The sequence below is a fragment of the Palaemon carinicauda genome, chromosome 6 (assembly GCF_036898095.1).
Source record: "Palaemon carinicauda isolate YSFRI2023 chromosome 6, ASM3689809v2, whole genome shotgun sequence".
NCBI lineage: Eukaryota > Metazoa > Arthropoda > Malacostraca > Decapoda > Palaemonidae > Palaemon > Palaemon carinicauda.
In genome coordinates, this window is record NC_090730.1 from 168,079,191 (window position 1) to 168,101,690 (window position 22,500).

Genomic DNA, 22,500 nt, shown 5'->3' on the forward strand with positions numbered 1-22,500 from the left:
CATTCAGTGGTACGGCATGGGGAGGCAGCCAGCTCGGACACGAAGGCCGCCGAAGCCTTTGTTAAAACGTTCGATGAGTTGACTCTGCAGGAAGGCTACAGTTCGCAGCAAGTTTTCAATTGCGACGAAACTGGACTTTTTTGGAAGAAAATGCCTCGTCGGACGTTCATCACGGCGGAGGAGAAGAGGCTACCCGGACATAAGCCTATGAAGGACAGTCTTACCCTTGCTTTTTGTGCAAACGCCAGTGGGGACTGCAAGATAAAGCCCCTGCTGGTGTACCATTCAGAAAATCCCCGAGCCTTCAAAGCCCACAAAGTCATCAAGGAGAACCTTCCCGTGATGTGGAGGGCGAATGCTAAAGCCTGGGTAACGAGGCAACTTTTCATTGATTGGGTGAATGTCTGCATCGGTCCGACTGTCCGAAAATATTTGGAAGAAAAGCGCCTCCCTATGAAATGTCTGCTGGTGTTGGACAATGCTCCAGCTCACCCTCCTGGCCTCGAGGAATATCTTCTGGCCGAGTATTCCTTCATAAAGGTCCTATATCTACCGCCTAACACCACCCCTCTCCTCCAGCCCATGGACCAGCAAGTTATTTCAAATTTAAAAAAATTGTACACGAAGCATCTCTACCAGAGATGTTTCCAAGTCACAGAGAGTACAAACCTCACTCTGCGTGAATTCTGGAAAGATCACTTTAACATCGTGATATGCCTCAAACTCATCGATCTTTGCTTGGCAGGAAGTTTCGAGGCGTACCCTGAACTCATCTTGGAGGAAGCTGTGGCCTGATGCTGTCTCTGCACGAGACTTCGAGGGGTTTGGGAAGCCTGGAGGCAAAGCCGAGATCGTTGACGATCCTGAACCAATTCAGCAGTCTGAGGTGGCTGACATCGTACATCTTGGTACGTCCATGGGGCTGGAAGTTAGCGCGGAGGATATATAAACTTTTAACAGCCACTTTCCAGCTACTGTACATCAAAATCACACTCCTATTAAAGGACCAGGGTTTGTATATGTGTAGGAACAAATGTGGTTTTAAAAGGGAGCCAAGCAAAACTGACTAAAGATTTATTTCAAGCAAAGTTATTCCGCATTCCTTTTGAGGTGAACATACACCTTTATTCTATATCAAAAGTATAATCTATTTCTAACAAGTAATAGAATAAAGCACTACCTCCTTTCTATCTCATACTATTTTCAGCCAAATCTTTTTCACCTAGTTACAATATAAATATAAAAATGTTTTATGTATACTCACAGCAACAATCATGATGAGGTTGTCAAGGAAACCAAATCCAACAAATGGCAGAGCATTAAAGATCGCCACTGCAAGAAAAATTATAATATATTTACAGCAGCACATAGATTGCAATTGCCTTCAGTATGATGAACATAATATTGTACATTTTTTATACTGTTTAATGAATTAAAACATGACAGAGGCCAAGATGTGTAACCTAATGCTATACTACATAGGCCAAGCAAAAAGATATGATTATGAAGCAAGATAGAAAAAAAAAAGTATTGGTTAGCTCCAAAGGAAATGCGAAACTTACATTATCATTACTATTGCTTGCTAAGCTACAACCCTAGTTGGAAAAGCAGGATGCTATAAGCCCAGGGGCTCCAACAGGGAAAATAGCTCAGTGAGGAAAGGAAAAAAGGGAAAAATAAAATTTTTAAGATGAGTACCAACGTTAAAATAAATAACTCCTTTATAAACTATAAAAACTTTAACAAAACAAGAGGAAAAGAAACAAGACAGAGGAAAAGTTACAAGTAGGGTAAAAAGGAACCTGGAAAACAAGGGAGCACCTTCAAAAATTCTATATGTCTGGAGTACATAAAGCTGACCTCTCACAGGCCTTTTTTCGTACTAAATATTTGCTATTTTCCAGACAACTTGCTTAAAATAAAATACTTACGCATGCCCTGATGCTTCAGCATTTTCTGATTTCATACAATATCTGTAAATATTCTCTTCATCTGCAATAATATTTAAGTTGAAGGCAAAGCTTGACAATATGAGCAGCAGGTTCAATGCCCGAGTGTCAAGTGATACTCTGTATTCATACCAAACTACTCCTATTGCATAACTGAATAGCTACACTATTTATAGAGATGTCCCCAATACAACAAAAATGTATATTTTCATAAAATGAATTGTTGAAAGAAGCTATTACTTTATCAAATCCTATATGTGTGCTAAACACAAATCAGTGACATATGATGCTACTATAGAATAAAGATCACGTGGTTCATATAGAGACGTCCATGAGCTTTTGTGATACTGAAGTTCCCTCTCATTATTATACATTTCTTATTTTATTTCACTGTAAAAGCAAAACCAAAGTCTACTTCACCATTACCTAGTAGTTATCTGACGTATTTGTTACAGGACTAATTTTCAAAATATTCCCACCATCTGTTTGATATCCTATAAAAAACTGTCATAACTTCTTTAACATAAATTATGCGCCTTGTCTTTAGTGATACACTAAATCAATTTCTTAATTCGAGTATTCTTGCTTGTTTTTATTTAGAAAGTTAATAGCCTGATGTTGAACAAATTTGCATGTTATTCAAAGACCGGCATATATTGCACTCATAGGCCAGTGTTAAATTTACAAAAATACTTACATTTCCTGAGTTCAGAAACTGTAGGACGCCCAGGTTTGGCCTTTTCAGCTGTAAAAAGAAAAAAAATGTTATTTTGATAATAAAATAAATTTTTGAATATACTTACCCGGTGATTATATAGCTGCAACTCTGTTGCCCGACAGACAACTCTACGGTAAAAACTCGCCAGCGATCGCTACACAGGTTGCGGGTGTGCCCAACAGCGCCATCTGTCGTCCAGATACCCAGTACTCAATGTAAACAAAGACTCAATTTTCTCCTCGTCCCACTGCGTCTCTATTGGGGAGGAAGGGAGGGTCCTTTAATTTATAATCACCGGGTAAGTATATTCAAAAATTTATTCTATTATCAAAATAACATTTTTCAATATTTAACTTAGCCGGTGATTATATAGCTGATTCACACCCAGGGGGGTGGGTAGAGACCAGCAATATATGTTTACACTTTTATGAGCTAAGAGTTTTTATTTCATTTTAGAAGTTATCAAAATAACAAAAACAAAATAAATAGGTACCTGGTAAGGAAGTCGACTTGAACAATTACTCTGCCTTTTAAGTACGTCTTCCTTACGGAGCCTCGCGATCCTCTTAGGATGCTGATCGACCCCTAGGATCTGAAGTATCAAGGGTTGCAACCCATACAACAGGACCTCATCAAAACCCCTAATCTAGGCACTCTCAAGAAATGACTTTGACCACCCGCCAAATCAACCAGGATGCGAAAGGCTTCTTAACCTTCCGGACAACCCAAAAAACAACAATAAAAACATTTCAAGAGAAAGATTAAAATGGTATGGAATTAGGGAATTGTAGTGGTTGAGCCCTCACCCACTACTGCACTCGCTGCTACTAATGGTCCCAGTGTGTAGCAGTTCTTGTAAAGAGACTGGACATCTTTCAAGTAAAATGACGCGAACACTGACTTGCTTCTCCAATAGGTTGCGTCCATTATACTTTGCAGAGATATATTTTGCTTAAAGGCCACGTAAGTTGTTACAGCTCTAACTTCGTGCGTCTTCACCTTAAGCAAAGTTCGGTCTTCCTCACTCAGATGTGAATGAGCTTCTCGTATTAACAATCTGATAAAGTCTGACCAAGCATTCTTTGACAAAGGCAAGGATGGTTTCTTAACTGAACACCATAAAGCTTCAGATTGGCCTTGTAAAGGTTTAGTACGCTTTAAATAGAACTTAAGAGCTCTAACAGGGCATAAGACTCTTTCTAGTTCATTGCCTACGATCTCCGATAAGCTGGGGATATCGAAAGATTTAGGCCAAGGCCGAGAAGGCAGCTCATTTTTGGCTAGAAAACCAAGTTGTAGCGAACAAGTGGCTTTTTCTGACGAAAATCCTATGTTCTTGCTGAAGGCATGAATCTCACTGACTCTTTTAGCCAAGGCTAAGCATACCAGGAAAAGTGTCTTAAGAGTGAGATCTTTCAGGGAGGCTGATTGTAACGGCTCCAACCCGTCTGACATGAAGAATCTTAGTACCACGTCTAAATTCCATCCAGGGGTAGCCAAACGACGCTCCTTGGTGGTCTCAAAAGACTTAAGGAGGTCTTGCAGATCTTTATGTTTGGAAAGATCTAAGCCTCTATGCCGGAAGACCGATGCCAACATGCTTCTGTAGCCCTTGATAGTGGGAGCTGAAAGGGATCGTCCTTTTCTCAGGTATAAGAGAAAAACAGCTATTTGAGCTACAGAGGTACTGGTCGAGGATACAGAAACTGACTTGCACCAGTCTCGGAAGACTTCCCACTTCGATTGGTAGACTCTAATGGAAGAAGCTCTCCTTGCTCTAGCAATCGCACTGGCTGCTTCCTTCGAAAAGCCTCTAGCTCTCGAGAGTCTTTCGATAGTCTGAAGGCAGTCAGACGAAGAGCGTGGAGGCTTTGGAGTACCTTCTTTACGTGTGGCTGACGTAGAAGGTCTACCCTTAGAGGAAGACTACTGGGAACGTCTACTAACCATCGAAGTATCTCGGTGAACCATTCTCTCGCGGGCCAGAGGGAAGCAACTAACGTCAACCTTGTCCCTTCGTGAGAGGCGAACTTCTGCAGTACCTTGTTGACAATCTTGAACGGTGGGAATGCGTAGAGATCCAGATGTGACCAATCTAGGAGGAAAGCATCTATATGTATTGCTGCTGGGTCCGGGACTGGAGAGCAATAGATTGGAAGCCTCTTGGTCAGCGAGGTTGCAAAGAGATCTATGGATGGTTTTACCCCAAGTGGCCCAAAGTCTCTTGCACACATCCTTGTGGAGGGTCCATTCGGTTGGAATTACTTGCCCTTTCCGACTGAGACAATCTGCTATGACGTTCAAGTCGCCTAGGATGAACCTCGTTACTAGGGAGATGTCTTGACCTTTTGACCAGATGAGCAGGTCCCTTGCGATCTCGTACAACGTCAGTGAGTGGGTACCTCCTTGTTTGGAGATGTACGCCAAGGCCGTGGTGATGTCCGAGTTAACTTCCACCACTTTGCCTCGAAGGAGAGACTTGAAGCTTTTCAAGGCCAGATGTACTGCCAACAGCTCCTTGCAGTTGATATGCATGCTCCTCTGACTCGAGTTCCACAGTCCTGAGCATTCCCGACCGTCTAGTGTCGCGCCCCAGCCCACGTCCGATGCGTCCGAGAAGAGAACGTGGTTGGGAGTCTGAACAGCCAGGGGAAGACCCTCTCTTAGGTTGATATTGTCCTTCCACCAAGTCAGACAAGACTTTATCTTTTCGGAAACCGGGATCGAGACCGCTTCTAGCGTCTTGTCCTTTTTCCAGTGAAAAGCTAGATGGTATTGAAGAGGACGGAGGTGTAGTCTTCCTAGTGACACAAATTGTTCCACGGATGACAGCGTCCCTACCAGACTCATCCACAGCCTGACTGAGCAGCGTTCCTTCTTCAGCATCTTCTGGATGGATAGCAGGGCTTGATCTATTCTGGGGGCTGATCGTCTTGTTGTTCAGCAACGTCCTCATCAGAGGGTTCCTCATCCGAAAACTGATGAGGAAACGGCAACGGAGTGGGCAACGTCTGGCTCGCTGAGTCCGGTCGCACTGGTGGATGCGTGACGGAGCCGGACGCAACATCATGGAACTGCTGCACAGTCTGTGAACTGTCAACAACCATGGGTGCGCGAGGAAGCACAGCGTCAACCCGAGACTGTCTAGACCGTCTGGGTTGTGCAGTCAACACCCTACCGGGTTGCTGAGGTTGACGCACTGCGTCAAAACAAGTCACCTCTGCTGGTTGTTGAACGTCCTGAACGTCAACAACCACCTCCGAGCGTCGCTTAACGTCAACGTGCGGCTGGCAACCCACACTGGGTCGCATCGGTGGAGGAACCACCTCAACTGGCAGACGCGAGTAGGTTACCTCAGCGTCAACAGGGCGCACAACCGACCGGTTGGAAGGTTGTTGGCCAGAAGGTTCGGTAGCAACCTTCTCCGCATTAAAGTCCTCTATCAAGGACGCAAGCTTGGACTGCATGTCTTGCAGCAAAGCCCATTTAGGGTCTACGGGAGCAGGTGTGGCAACAGACGGGGTTAGCGACTGAGGCGGTACCGCTTACCATCCCTGAAAGCCTTGTTATGCATGACATAATTGTACAGCAAAACTTCAAAGGCTCGAAAACAGCTGTGAAGTTGACCTGTAAACAACTTGGAGCGTCTCCTGGCCAGGCGCCAGGGAGAGTCTACCAGAATTGAGAAGTCTATCTGGGCAGAGGCATGAACTCCCAAGCCGAGAACTTCTCTCGTGTCATATCACTCTCGCTCTATAAACCAGTTTAAAAGAAGGGAAAGCACAGGCTGTATCCCCCAAACTCCTCCTGGTGAAAAACCAGTCGCCTAGCCAACGTAAAGCTCTCTAGGAGAGCGAGAGAGCACTAGCTTAAAAACAACGGCTTTGAAGTAGCTAGGCCTAGTGTAAGCTCTGACGTTTAGGCGAACGAGGAGCAGCAGTTACAAAAAGATCCGGACAAAGATCCTTAAAAAAAAATCATCATGATTTAATTAAAGTCCATAGGAGGCTAAGCAGCTTTAGGCTCCTCTCCATCTGACAGAGTCCTCAAGGGAATATCAGTAGGAGGGGGAACAGCAACTTCCTCATCTACAGGAACCTTGTCCGATAAAAGCTGAGTCCCAAGCAAGGGAGAGACCTACCGTGGTGGCAATGCTTTACAAGCAGAGTCCACACTCACTGGTGCATTAGTAGCGGACCAGAACGCAACGTCATGTAACTGCTTGACAGTCTGTGAACTGTCAACAACTGAACTGTCAACCACAACAGGTGCGTGAGGACGCACAGCGTCCACTCGAGACTGCTTTGACTGCCTAGACTGAGCAGTCAAAACAACTCTAGAATGCGGAGGTTGACGCACAGCGTCAAAACAAGTCAACTCCGATTGTTAGTGAACGTCTTGAACGTCAACAGGAGCATCAGCAAGTGGCCTAACGTCCAAATGCGGCTGAAAAACCACACGAGACCGCATCGAGTGTGGTTCTAAACAACCTGACTGACGTGACTAAGCTACGCCAACGTCAACAGTAAGCACAAAGGAACGTTAGGTTGGCTGAAAGCCAGGATATCGATGAGATAAACGGCTAGACTCAACGGACTAATCGGCAGAATAGTCTTCCATAAGGGAGGCAAGCATATACTGCATGTCTTGCCATACAACCCATTAAGGATCAACGGAAATGGTTGTGGTAAGAGACGAGGGTAACGTCTGTGACCGCAACACTTTGCCAACAAAAAAAAAAGACTCTCGGAGTCTGTGTTACGCTTTTGTTAGGCGGCGAGCAGTTATCCGATGACTGCATAGGGTCAGAGCTGTCCTAATGGTTGTAACCAGGACGCTGGACCTGTCCTGAAAGGACTGACTTTCGCTTAAGGGCTACGAAACCTTGTGACAGGTTTCTTATGCGAAAAGCCTTCGGATGACGAGGAGAAACAACGTCTCTCTCGTCTTATGGTAGGGGAGATCTTGGTAAGATACACCCGATACCATAGAGGGAAAACGTCTGTTCGTTGATCAAGGCCTCTCGAACCCATAAGTCGTTTGACATTACTTCTCCCCTGGGCTTGGAAGCATGTAAGAGGTCCCGGACTAGGTGAACGACAGGCACGAACAGACGAACCCTCGGACGCAACACTGTAACACTTTGCGCATATCACTTTATCACTTCGATTTTCTGTTTTGCACTTATTTCACTGAAATCGAAACTTTTACTGATTTCTACCTGAAACACGCAATTCTACCCTTCATTAAAAGGTAGTACTGTAATTGCGAAATCAGTCGTATAATGCAAGCTCATTAATACCAGCAAAAAACAGAAAACATATTTTAAGATAAAAAAATCAGTGGCTGGGAAAGAGACTAAATACTAGTTCATATAACTACGTTTTCAATCTCTCACCGCACATAGCCTGGGGACGAGAATAAAAAACTAAAAACGTTTTATCCTTCCTCCCCGTACAGCGACTAGGGACGAGAGTAACTCGAGAACAACGTTACCCGCTTGAACGGAACGTTTTCTCTCCTCTCTCTCCCTCCGTCTCTATCTCTCTCTCTCTTTCTCTCTTGATTTCGCACCTAAGAGAAGAGCCCAATTATATTTCGTCAAAAAAAAACATGTTATTTGACTAAAGGAAAAAACTGAAAGGTTTTTCAAATAAAAAGTTCCTTTAAAATAGAATTTAAAACATTTAAGCTAAGAAAGAATGAACAAAACGTCAGAATCGATTTACTCTTACTGCAAAGTGAAACCGTGATACACTCTCTCTCTATCGTAACGATAGAGCGCATGTTGAACATCCTGAACGTCAACAACTGCGTAGCATAAATAAAAAAAACGTTAGTTCATCTTTGAAAACAGTACGAAGACTATCAAAGAAATTCTTTCATAAAATATTACATTTAAAAAGTTCTAAATTCTTTAAAAGCTAATTACGATATAAAGGGCTCAACGTTGATTAACTTCGGTTTCCAAGTTAGGACCGCCTACTCTCAGGAAAGGTCTATATAAACAAAACATTAAAATTTATTTTTATATGTTTATAATAAATGGAAAGTTAATCGAAGAGGCCTAATAAAGGCGGAGAGATATAAAATATATAGAGGAAAATCTATAACGTGATAAGATAATTACTAAAAGCCTAAACACACTTCCGTCTAAGGGAAGGGTCGGCCATTTAAAAGTGAAAGAAAGTCCATACTCTCTTTGTCACCATAATTAAATCTATCCAAAACGAGTTCAAGATTTAAGATGAAGATAAAACACCTGCATAGCGAAAGCTCAAAACTAGAATAAAGTACTTCACCAATTAGTTGTGAAAAAACTCCAGTTTAGCAACAGCGAGTAAGTACGTCTTGTCGATAGCTCGACAGAGAGAAAATTGAGTCTTTGTTTACATTGAGTACTGGGTATCTGGACGACAGATGGCGCTGTTGGGCACACCCGCAACCTGTGTAGCGATCGCTGGCGAGTTTTTACCGTAGAGTTGTCTGTCGGGCAACAGAGTTGCAGCTATATAATCACCGGCTAAGTTAAATATTGAAAATTAAGAAATATTATAAAGTTATTTTATCAAATTGTAAAAGTTATGATTCCTTTTAAAGCTACGCTAATTCTATGGATCTTTCAAAAAGTAGTAAGTTAGAGGCTGTTCAATAAAAATGACAAGTCTCATGAATAATTTGTATTTTTCCTAACTGTACAAAACAGTCCTTTACTATAGGAGATAGAATACAGCCAAAGCTAGAACACTGTATTCTATCTCCAATAGTAAAGGGCGATGGTTTGTATTACTGTATAAAAAATTTTCCTTTCATACAATACGGTATGATCAAATATGAACAAAACTTCAACATTTGTAAGGTACCATCATACTGAGGCTTATGCCTCCCAACTGGTGCAGGTATTTGCAAACTGACTTACCTACTTTCTTCTGTAACCAGTCTTGAGGTATCTCGCAGTAGGTTCCTGTAGGATCAGCGCCTAACTGGTGCACGGACGAAGGACGGCCAAAACGCGATCGCCATCTCCACGAGGCTAACTTCTCTGTGGATTATTCAAAGCAAACATCATATCAAATAAAGGATTTAATATAAAAAAGTAACAAGGATTTTATTCCATGAAATACATTGACAGACTAACAGCTTTGTTTTCATACCAAAATGATAAAATTTCACTTCATAATTTCAGTGAACACCGGTGGACTGAACTAAATTTTGGCAGGGCATGACTGACCTGATTTGTCACTCCTTCCTCTCCAGAGAAAATATTCAGGTATTAATAGACACCCCAGGTTTTGACCTAGCAGGAAACCCAGTTAAGAGTTCCAACCGGACTCAATACTATTCTAGAACAAAATAAGTCTCTACCAAAGAAATCCCAGTAGGGGGGGAATGCTAGCTCCCTTGTATCATGTTGGGGAAAGCCTTCCCCTGGAGCTGTGGGTTTTCTCAGTGGGGAGAGAGAGGGATATCAAATTCTACCGTGCTCCAACCCCCTCTGTTTGTGGATCTACTTCCGTTACCATAAAAATACTGTCAAATTCCACATTTTGGAATAAGAAATTACAAAACTTCCAGAGAACCAAGTGATGGAGGAGGTCTCCAATACCTAGGTTTTACAAAAAGCTATTTCTGGTACCCAAGGTATCAGGGGGCTGGAGGCCAGTGCTAGATGTATCAGTTTTAAACAGGTATGCCAATCTCACCAAGGTTTTGATGGGTATTTACAATAGACGTAACAGATGTCTATTTCCACATTTACCTACAGTCAATCTGTCACCTTTGGTTTATGAATGGGACACAGGATTATTGATATAATTACAGGGATGCATTCTAATCTAGCTTAGTAGCCTGCTATTGATAGGGAGAAGAGGCCCATAAGCTAACATTGATGTTCATCGGCTCTCAAAAGTACCAGTATGTGGTACAGCCTATCCTCACCTAGCCAAGGATGCCCTGTGTTACCTGGCCTTAACAGCCCCTCCCACCTAACCTGACCTAGATTGTCATAAATCATGGAAAGAACAGTACTGAAATCCATCTATCATAACCTTGCACATCATCCCTTGCCTGTTTTGGTTTGCTACCTGTCTCCCCTTCAATACTACATGTGTCAACATATTCCTCCTGATTAGGAAGTATGCTTTTATGCTTCCAGAGCAAAAAACATTGCCAGATCTTTAATCAGACTGCCTCTGCAACGTTTACAATGTTTCCAAAAGGCAAAAATCACTGTCAAGATCTTTACTTAAACAGCATCTATAACATTTTCAACGCTTCAAGAAGGCTAAAACCATTGCCAGATCTTTACTCAGAAAGCCTCTGGAATGCATTACCCCCTGTTCTAATGCTCACAGGTAGACCCCCTTGTGCCGCCTTAACCGTTCTTAGGCTTCCCTCTTAGTCTTTGGTAGGATGGAGACCTGAGATGTCAAAGAACTTGTCCAGCCAGAAATATGAAGGTGTTGGTCACCAAAACTTTCTTGTGGTATCAACAATAAGACATCTGTGTCAAGACTCCATACAAGCATTTACTGTATTTGTACCTATGAAATTCCATACACAGTACTGTATTTATTGTTTAGCAATGCATTTCTTCATCAGGGAACAAATCACTTCTTTGTGGATACTGAATAGATTTGATTCCATGCATGAAAACTCATCAGTAATTGTAAATTGCCCTTTTCTATGTAAAATTCAGGAAGTTTTAACTGTTTAAAACAACAGGTAATTTTTATGACTCTTGGAGATCATGGGGTACTTATAGTCCCTTGCTTAAACTCTCTTTTGTTGGCTTAAAAAAACTGCTTAAGATATTTTGACTGTCGCTGTTTTGTTTGTGTTCTCAGGCTTGTAAAGGGGGCCAAGAGAAAGGAGGGTTTTATCAGCATTTTTTCAAGACTGTGTCACCAACTTATATAGCGGGAACCCTTACACCAGCTGATGACAGAGGGAAAACCACCCACCCCTGGAGGGAGCCAATAAAATAAACCTTCCCTACTTTGGGCAGTAGAAACAAGATGTAACATAGTTAAAATAAAAACCGCACTGTCCTCAATTAGTCTATGTTCTTCTGTTCTTTATACTTAGAATAATTATGTTATTTTTATTAGTAAAATAAATTTTTGAATATACTTACCCGATAATCATGTAGCTGTCAACTCCGTTGCCCGACAGAATTCTATGGAGGGATACGCCAGCTATCACAATACTAGAAGGGGGTGTATTTACCAGCGCCACCTGTGGCCAGGTACTCAAGTACTTCTTGTTGACACCTCCTCAATTATTCCTCGGTCCACTGGTTCTCTATGGGGAGGAAGGGAGGGTCGATTAAATCATGATTATCGGGTAAGTATATTCAAAAATTTATTTTACTAATAAAAATAACATTTTTCAATATTAAACTTACCCGATAATCATGTAGCTGATTCACACCCAGGGGGGTGGGTGAAAAACCAGTGTACAAGACTAAAGGATAGCTAAGTATCCCGTATTTCATATAATCAGTTATCCACAATAACAATGAAATAATAAGTACCTGGTAAGGAAGTCGACTTGAACCGTTACTCTGCCTTTAATAAGATCGTCTTCCTTACTGAGCGCAGCGTTCCTCTTGGGAGGCTGAATCAACTCAAAGGTGCTAAAGTATACAGGGCTGCAACCCATACTAAAGGACCTCATCACAACCTTTAACCTCGGCGCTTCTCAAGAAAGAATTGACCACCCGCCAAATCAACAAGGATGTGGAAGGCTTCTTAGCCGACCGTACAACCCATAAAAAGTATTCAAGAGAAAGGTTAAAAGGTTATGGGATTATGGGAATGTAGTGGCTGAGCCCTCGCCTACTACTGCATTCGTTGCTACGAATGGTCCCAGGGTGTAGCAGTACTCGTAAAGAGACTGGACATCTTTGAGATAGAATGATGCGAACACTGACTTGCTTCTCCAATAGGTTGCATCCATAACACTCTGCAGAGAATGGTTCTGTTTGAAGGTCACTGAAGTAGCCACAGCTCCCACTTCATGTGTCCTTACCTTCAGCAAAGCAAGGTCTTCTTCCTTCAGATGAGAATGTGTTTCTCTAATCAGAAGCCTGAATAGTAAGAAACTGAGTTCTTAGAACTTGGAAAAGAAGGTTTCTTGATAGCACACTATAAGGCTTCTGATTGTCCTTGTAAAGGTTAAGACCTTTTTAGATAGTACCTAAGAGCTCTAACTGGGCAAAGTACTCTCTTCAGATCATTCCCCACCAAGTTGGACAGGCTTGGGATCTCGAACGACTTAGGCCAAGGACGTGAAGGAAGTTCGTTTAGCAAAAACCGAGCTGCAAGGAACATGTAGCCGTTTCAGATGTGAAAACAATGATCCTGCTGAAGGCGTGGATCTCACTTACTCTTTTAGCTGTTGTCAAGTACACGAGGAAAAGAGTTTTTAATGTGAGGTCCTAAAAAGAGGCTGATTAGAGAGGTTCAAATCTTGATGACATAAGGAACCTTAGGACCACGTCTAGATTCCAGCCTGGAGTGGACAACCGACGTTCCTTTGAGGTCTCAAAAGACCTAGGGAGGTCCTGTAGATCTTTGTTGGTGGAAAGATCCAAGCCTCTGTGGCGGAAAACCGCTGCCAACATACTTCTGTAACCCTTGATCGTAGGAGCTGAAAGGGATCTTACTTTCCTTAGATATAACAGGAAGTCAGCAATCTGGGTTACAGTGGTACTGGTTGAGGAAACTGCATTGGTCTTGTACCAGCTACTGAAGACTTCCCCTTGAGACTGAAAGATTCTGAGAGTGGATGTTCTCCTTGCTTTGGCAATCGCTCTGGCTGCCTCCTTCGAAAAGCCCCTAGCTCTTGAGAGTCTTTCGAAAGTCTGAAGGCAGTCAGACGAAGAGCGTGGAGGATTGGGTGTACCTTCTTTACGTGAGGTAGACTTAGAAGGTTCACTCCTAGAGGAAGAGTCCTGGGAATGTCGACCAGCCATTGCAGTACCTCTAAGAACCATTCTCTCGCGGACCAGAGCGGAGCCAACCAACGTCAGCCGTGTCCCTTTGTGAGAGGAGAACTTCTGAAGTACCCTGTTGACAATCTTGAACGGCGGGAATGCATACAGGTCGAGATGGAACCAATCCAGCAGAAAAGCATCCACGTGAACTGCTGCTGGGTCTGGAATCGGAGAACAATACAACAGGAGTCTCTAGGTTATCGAGGTAGTGAACAGATCTATGGTTGGCTGACCCCACAGGGCCCAAAGTCTGTTGCAAACATTCTTGAGAAGGGTCCACTCTGTGGGGATGACCTGACCCTTCCGTCTGAGGTGATCTGCCATGACATTCATACCGCCTTGAATGAACCTCGTTACCAGTTAGCTTTCGATCTTAAGACCAGATGAGTAGGTCCCTTGCGATCTAGAACAACTTCCACGAAAGAGTCCCTCCCTGCTTGAAGATGTAAGCCAGGGCTGTGGTGTTGTCAGAGTCCACCTCCACCACTTTGTTAAGCTGGAGGGACTTGAAGTTTATCAAGGCCAGAATAACCGCCAACAACTTCTTGCAAATGATGTGAAGTGTCCTTTGCTCCTGATTCCATGTTCCCGAGCATTCTTGTCCGTCCAAAGTCGCACCCCAGCCCGTGTCTGATGCGTCCGAGAGGAGACGGCGGTCGTGTTTCTGAACAGCCAAAGGTAGACTTCCTTGAGAAGAAAGCTGTTCTTACACCACGCGAGAGAAGACCTCCTCTCTTCGGAAACAGGAACTGAGACCGTCTCTAGCGTCATGTCCTTTATCCAGTGAGCAGCTAGATGATACTGAAGGGGGGGGAGGAGGAGTCTCCCTAACACGATGAACAGGGCCAGCGATGAAAGTGTCCCTGTTAGACTCATCCACTACCTGACTGAGCATCGGTTCCTTCTCAGCATGCTCTGGATGCATTCTAGGGCTTGGAAGATCCTTGGGGCCGACGGAAAAGTCCGAAAAGCTCGACTCTGAAGATCCATACCCAAGGAGACAATGGTCTGGGATGGAACGAGCTGAGACTCCTCAAAATTGACCAGGAGGCCCAGTTCCTTGGTCAGATCCATAGTCCATTTGAAAATCTCCAGACAGCGACGACTTGTGGGAGCTCTTAAAAGCCAGTCGTCTGACGGAGCCGGACACAAGATCATGATACTGCTGCACAGTCTGTGAACTGTCAATCATGGGCAAGCGAGGAAGTACAGTGACAACCCGAATCTGTCTAGACTGTCTGGGTCGTACAGACAACTCCTTATCGGGTTGCTGAGGTTGCCGCACTGCGTCACAACAAGTCACTTCTGTTGGTTGTTGAACGTCTTCCCCGTGACACATTGACTCCGTAAACAAAAAATCCTCTAACAAGGACTAAGCTTGGACTGCATGTCATGCAACACAGCTCAAGGTCTATGGGAGCAGGTGTGGTAACAGACGGGATTAGCGACTGAAGTGGAACCATTACCTTCCCTGGAAGCATGTTATGCTTAAATAAAAGTCCATAAGAGGTTATGCAGCTAAAGGCTCCCTCCAAATGACAGAGTCCTCAAGGGAATATCAGAAGGAGGGAGAAAAGAACTTTCTCATCTACAGGGACCATATCCTAGAAAAGCAAAGTTCTCTCAGTGAGGGTTCACTGGTGCAAAAGCAGCAGACTAGAAGGCAACGTTATGAAACTGCTTGACAGTCTAGTGAGTTGGCAACAACCAAAGATGTGTGACTGAGAAGCATGCGGTAAGGTATGCAGAGCATGTTGTATGCAGAGTATGCTGTATGCAGAGCATGCTGTATGAAGAGCATGTTGTATGCAGAGCATGCTGAATGCAGAGCATGCTGAATGCAGAGCATGTTGTATGCAGAGCATGCTGAATGCAGAGCATGCTGTATGCAGAGCATGTTGTATGCAGAGCATGCTGTATGCAGAGCATGCTGTATGCAGAGCATGTAGTAAGCAGAGCCTGCTGTAAGCAGAGCCTGCTGTAAGGAAAGCAGAGCGTGTGCATGGCGTTTAACATTTCTCAGAAATTCCATGACCAGTGCTAGAGTGCTTTATGCATGCTTGCATGGGGTTTTAATATCAACATAATATTTACCTTACATTCATAACTCATGATTCAGATTTTTGCCATATTTTGCGATCTTGTTAAAAATATATTGCAAGGAATACAAATATATTTTTATAAGTAATACAAATAACCTCCATTATCATATGGTTTGAAAATGGAGGTAAGGTATGCTGAACAGCAGAGTCAGAACGAGCTGGAACAACAATAGTTGTGGTTTCCTCTTCAAGACTCTGTTGAGGGAACACCTGAGGCTCAGTCTGCAAAGGCTGAATAAAAGACAAGCAGAAGGAAGGCGCATGGGTGGAGGAGGCTGACTCCTAGCATGAGTGGTTGAACCCAAGGGTTGCGCTTGCTGAGCGGTTGGCGGAAGCGGAGTAGCAAGTTCCAGTTCCTGTGGTGTGAGCGGAGCGCGATGAGGAAGAGGCTGCGCAGAACGTAGTAAATGTCTCGCAAGCTGAGGCTCCTGAGGCGCAAGGCTAAGGTGTTGTGGAGCTTGCCTTGTGGAGGGTTGAGCTCGCTGCAGCGAGAGCTGAGGAGACTGACTCATGGACGGGAGAGGTTGTTGTACCTCAACCGATTGTTGCATCACTGGTGGAGCAGCAAGTGGAGGCGGAGGAAGAGAGGTATAATCCTCCTGATCCCATTGTAAAGGTTGCCTTAAGGAAGGCGGAGGCTGAACACCACTGGGAACAGCAAACTCAGCACGTGGCTCAACATCGTACGCCTGGCAGGTGGTACTGCGATCAGGCGGAGCGAGCATAGGCGGAGGGAGTGTAGGCGGAGGCGGAGGCGCAACACTCTCAGCCCGACACTCACGCAACAAGTCCGAAAGCTGTGCTTGCATGGACTGTAGTAGAGTCCACAACATCGTACGCCTGGCAGGTGGTACTGCGATCAGGCGGAGCGAGCGTAGGCGGAGGGAGTGTAGGCGGAGGCGGAGGCGCAACACTCTCAGCCCGACACTCACGCAACAAGTCCGAAAGCTGTGCTTGCATGGACTGTAGTAGAGTCCACTTGGGGTCGGCAGAAACTACAGTAGGCTGAGGTAAAGCCTTAACAGTCGAGCTCTGTTGTGGCAGAACCTTACTCCTCTTAGGCGGAGTGCATAACAACTAATGACTGAGGAGAGTCAGAGCTAACCCAAGGACTGCATCCGGGTTGTTGAACTCTAACTTCGTACGTCTGGCATAGGTCTGGACTTAACGTTTAAGAGGTCTTGAGACCTGAGACCAGCGTTTTCTCCCCTAAATTTCTTCTGCAGACGAGCAAAATAAGGGCTCAATCGTCTGCGGGTGGGAGTGACGGTCTCGGTAAGACACGCCCACAACCACCGAGGATACTTCTGTGCGCCGATCAAGGCCTGCTGAACCCTTCTGCCCTTCGACATTGCTTCTCCCCTGGGCTTGGGAGCTTGCAAGAGGTCCCGGACTGGGAGGACGACTGGCGCGCACAGAAGTACCCTCACGCACAACACTGAACTTTGCGCTAATCACTTATCACTTTGATTTTCTGTTTGCACTTATTTCACTGAACTCGAAACTTTAAGTGGTTTGTACCTGAAACACGCAATTCTATCCTTTCTCAAAAGTTAGTAATTGCGAAAACAGAATTACAATGTAACAGAAAAATCTAATGAAAGATAAATAATTCAGTGGCTGGAAAGAGACTAAACACTAGATCACTCTAGAAACGTTTACCTTCTTCCCCTAAAGAGACTAGGGAGAAGAGCAAAAACGATAAACACGTTACTCGTACGCCTGGCAGGCTTGAATGAAACGTTTATCCTCTTTCTCCCTCCGTCTCTATCTCTCTCTCTCTCTCTCTCTTGACTTAGAACCTGAGAGAAGAGCCCAATCATATATATCGTAAAAACATATTATTGTTAAAGGAAAAAACTGAAATATTTCCCAAAATGAAAAGTTCCTTTATTAGGATCAAAACCATTAAGTTAAGAAAGAATGAACAAAACGCTAGACACGGTTACTCTTACTGCAACGTGAAACCGTGAACATTCTATCTCTATCGTAACGATAGAGTGCAAGTTGAACGTTCTGAACGTCAACAACTGCAGACACAAAACAAAACGTTAGTTCAACTTTGAAAACAGTACGAGACTATCAAAGAAATTCTTTCAAACTCTGTGGCGGAAATAGCATAATATGTTAACAGGTAAAACCGAAATGACGGGCTCAATGTTAATTAACTTCGGTACCAAGAAAAGACCGCCTACTATTAGGAAGGTCGAATATAAACAAATAAAAATTAATTTTAATAAGTTTATAATAAAAGGAAGTTAATCGAAGAGGCCTATAAGAGGCGGAGAGATATAAAATAAATCTATAACTTTTGTTAAGCAAAATTAAGAAAGAGAGTCTATACTCTCTTAGACACCAACACTTCCGTCTAAGGGAAGGGTCGGCCATTGAAAGGTGAACGAGAGTTCATACTCTCTTCGTCACCATAATTAATCAAATTAATTCCAAAAGCTAACTAAGCTAATATAGAAGTTTCCAGTAAAGCGACAGCCGAAATCAAAGAGAAATACTTCACCAAAGTCGTGAAAATACTCCAAGAACATAAGCGTATCCCAGAACGTCTTGCCGGAAGCACGACAGAGGAATAATTGAGGAGGTGTCAACAAGAAGTACTTGAGTACCTGGCCACAGGTGGCGCTGGTAAATACACCCCCTTCTAGTATTGTGATAGCTGGCGTATCCCTCCATAGAATTCTGTCGGGCAACGGAGTTGACAGCTACATGATTATCGGGTAAGTTTAATATTGAAAAAATGAAGTTTTATTACATCAACTAAGAATGCAACTCAGTCTTGATCTTCTCTTCTTGTCTCTTCTGGGTAGGTAGTAGGTTGGCCAGGGCACCAGCTGCCGGTTGAGATACTACCACTAGAGTGTTATGGGGATCTTTGACTGGCCAGACAGTACTACATTGGATCCTTCTCTCTGGTTACGGTTCTTTCCCTTTGCCTACACAGACACCAAATAGTCTGGCCTATTCTTTACAGATTCTCGTCTGTCCTCATACACCTGACAACACTAAGATTACCAAACAATTCTTCTTCACCCAAGGGGCTAACTACAGCACTGTAACTCTTCAGTTGCTACTTTCCTCTTGGTAAGGGTACAAGAGACTCTTTAGCTATGGTAAGCAGCTCTTCTAGGACACTCCAAAATCAAACCATTGTTCTCTAGTCTTGGGTAGTGCCATAGCCTCTGTACCATGGTCTTCCACTGTCTTGGGTTAGAGTTCTCTTGCTTGAGGGGTACACTCAGGCACACTATTCTATCTAATTTGTCTTTCTCTTCTTTTGTTAAAATTTTTTTAGTTTATATGGGAAATATTTTTTTTAATGTTACTGTTCTTAAAATATTCTATTTTTCCTTGTTTCCTTTCCTCACTGGGCTATTTTCCCTGTTGGGGCCCCTGAGCTTATAGCATCCTGGTTTTCCAACTAGGGTTGTAGCTTAGCATTTAATAATAATAATAATAATTCACACTGTGCATTGATAAAAATAACTTTAATTTAAAGCGTAATAATATCTGAAGCCATTACCAAATGAAATAAAACTACTCTGTGACATATAACACTTTCCTTAACCCATCCCCTTTATCATCTTATATATCTTGCCGCATGCACATCGGTATGGTAAGTGAATAGTGAGGGTGTCTGATAAATTATTTAATGATACCCGTGCATATGACAATGATTACAACACTGAAAAGTTGCCATGAGTACTTGTGAATAACTAGTATGCAATAATTGACCATCACCTATGAAAACATCAACAATGACTATATCCATGCAATGTTCTGAGATTTTTTTTATTTGTGGATAAGGACAATGCATTTTAACCCTTTTACCCCCAGGATATTTGGAACTTTCCAACCCTTAAACCCCAGGGTTTTTTTTTTTTTTCAAGCACATTTTGCAGTATATATTTTTTAAATTGCTCTAACAGCCTTAATTTTTGTCATAGAGAGGTCAGGTTGGTCTCATTCTCTTGGAAAATGCCTGAAGTTTCTCAAAAAATTATCAAAAATATGCACAAAAAAAATTGTAAATAGCAGTTTTTTGCAAGGACGTAACGGTACATCCATGGGGGTAAAGGGATGCGTTTTGTAAAACGTACCAGTACGTCCTTTGGGGTTAAAAGGGTTAAGTTAGGTTGGGGGGGAATGTGTGGGATTGAAGTTTACTAGTGATGATGCACGTGCTAAATATTTTCCAAAATTATAATTGAGCAGTAATTTTAACCACTATTGGTAAGTATATGAGCCATTACTAATTAAATCCCATATCTCGCCAATAGAAAATAGGCCACTATAGTCAGCACATCACTGTTTTTAAATAAAATTCCATGATGGCATACTATTAATGTACTATAAATTGCACCAGGGAGAAAATAAACTTCTATCTTCCCCTAAACCAACCTAAAACACCTTGACCCCCAACCCCAGCACAATCCAACTTACCTAAACTGACCTAAGATGCAGTGTTCTTATACATCAAACATCGTGGTATGTCTGGGAGGTGCCTGGGTAAATATGTAGGAATGTTTGTAGATCGGCTCAGGTATAAAAATAGGAAAATTCAATCCTATTCTAAGGTACCACGCCCACACCTTACCTATGAAGGCGTGTTATTACGGGGGATGGGGGGAATAACACTCTGCTGCAACCCCCACCTCCGTTACCTCTACTTGGCCTGATTAGCAGAAATAGCCGCTATTCTACAAACTACCCATAATATGCCCGTATTTAGCAAGAACTTACTTTCCTATACACAAACCAATAAAACAAATAAAATCATAAGTTTAAACAATTACTGTAGTAAATAAAGGCTATTCTTCTTTTGCTTGATTAAAACTTATGCTAAGGTTATACAGACTAGTTAATTACTACAGTAGATTAGAATCAATGGTAAGATGGCCAAGTAAATGAAGGCCAAAGCTTTAACTTGACTATGAGGTAAATTTTTATATTTTAACTATCTTTTACATGGTTTAAAAAACAGGAATGTGGTGTAATTTTAGACATTCTGAATGCTTTTTTACAATTATTTCTGGTGGAAATCCATAATTTTTTAGTTACGGAGGCTCAACTACCATAACTGAAAACCTATGGTTTTGCGCTAGATATTGTCATCAATTACATTCGAAACATCTTAAAATATACAGCACTGTGTATCAGTCTAATTGTATGATATCTGAATTAACTTTGTTAAACTTTGTTGTTTCCGGCAGTCATCCTCATAAAAAACCAGTCATCATAATAAAAAGTCACTGTAATCAAAACCGAGCAATAGTTATGAAACACAATGAAAACACTTGAGCTTTTATTTGCCAGGAATTCCGGACGCCTAGAAAACATTACCTTCGACCCCATTTTCTATGGAGTCATTCATAAGTTCATCATATTACAAATACCAGTTTTATTATAGTTACGGACGGAAAAAGCTTTTCTACTAAAAAAAAAAGGTGTTTCCAATAGAAAAAGCCCGTATTCTTCAAAAATAGCCCTTATTTTCAATGCAAATAAAAACTAAAGTATCTAAGAAATAATAATCAATGGGGTTAGCGTGCTCAGCTCAGCACGTACCGCTTGCCATTACATAAGAGCTTGATGTTTTGCTTTTTCCGTGAGCGAAGCGAGAGCACGGCGAATCAAAAACCACAAGATTTCTAAACAACTATCTTCGTTCTTAGACGGTCCAACAGGTTTTCGGTTTATTTGCTGTTAAAATGAAGGTCAAATTCTGTATAAGCACATTATATACTACAGGAAAAACTTTATTCCTATTCAAACTGTCGTTCCATCCGTAATTATAATTTTACCTAAATACCTTCTTACTTAATTGAGATAATGATTTACTAGTTTTTGCTCTGCCACATTATTCCATCACTCGCGGTTAAACATTACCTCATTGCTCCATGTTCTGGCAAGCGTAACATGTTTCGCTACGCGCGTTAACCCTGGGGACTAGTATTTCATCGTTAGTTATCAATCATACAAGCTTGAGAATTTTATTAGCTCCGTTAAAATAGTCTGGAGAAAATTGTGACAATGTAAAATACAATCGACTATACTAACCTTCCCTAGCCTAAAAGTACCCAATATTTGGCAAGATCGTCATACAAACCTTCAGCCTTTTTCATCACTTCTGTTGCTTGGACTTTGTGTATTTCTTCCAAAAGGGCCACTCTTTGCTCCGTAGAAAGGGAACTGACAAATTCCACAACGGTGTCCTTGGAATAGGTCGGCGTGTTTCCTTGGATGCTCCCATCGAGAATTTCTTCATTTTTATCGCTTTCGGTTACAACGGTTGTGTCAGCTTTTGTGGAAAATCCAATAGCCGGCGTTGCAGATATTCGATTTTTAGCTACATAAAACGAACTAGAATATGGGACTCTATCGCGTAGACATCGTAAAATTAGGGAAGGAAAGGCGACGACAGGCTTTCCTGTCAACATTGTAAACAAACCAGCAGCCGACGCTATTCCCAGTTGCCGGTCGAGATGCGCAAGTAACAAAAACTGGAATAGGTTCTGCAACAATGCTGCAACCTACGTGTCATTTTGCACGTACTCAAAATGCAAACTTCCATTTAGTTTATGTAAGAAGTAATTAGAGTTTTTAAAATTAGTAGCAATCATCCTCATGCTCACCGTAGCGCCAAACGTCTCTGTGTTTCTAATGGGGCTATCTACATATCACACTCAAACCAATGACGTAATTTTTCTGCCACTTGGG

The 22,500-nt window shown here is 42.6% G+C and overlaps 1 protein-coding gene across 4 annotated transcripts in view; it reads right to left on the reverse strand.

Annotated features, from left to right (window-relative positions):
• LOC137642808 (transmembrane protein 65) overlaps nt 1-22,415 on the reverse strand; it is a 52,271-nt gene extending 29,856 nt beyond the window's left edge. For all 4 annotated transcript variants that reach the window (XM_068375685.1, XM_068375684.1, XM_068375686.1 and 1 more), the window contains exons 1-4: nt 21,890-22,415; nt 9,587-9,709; nt 2,647-2,694; nt 1,265-1,332 (exon numbers count right to left, since the gene is read on the reverse strand). In XM_068375685.1, the coding sequence (XP_068231786.1) occupies nt 1,265-1,332; nt 2,647-2,694; nt 9,587-9,709; nt 21,890-22,220 (570 nt within the window). In that variant the 5' untranslated portion in view covers nt 22,221-22,415. The remainder of the gene's footprint in view (nt 1-1,264; nt 1,333-2,646; nt 2,695-9,586; nt 9,710-21,889) is intronic.
• Nucleotides 22,416-22,500: the final 85 nt, after the last annotated feature.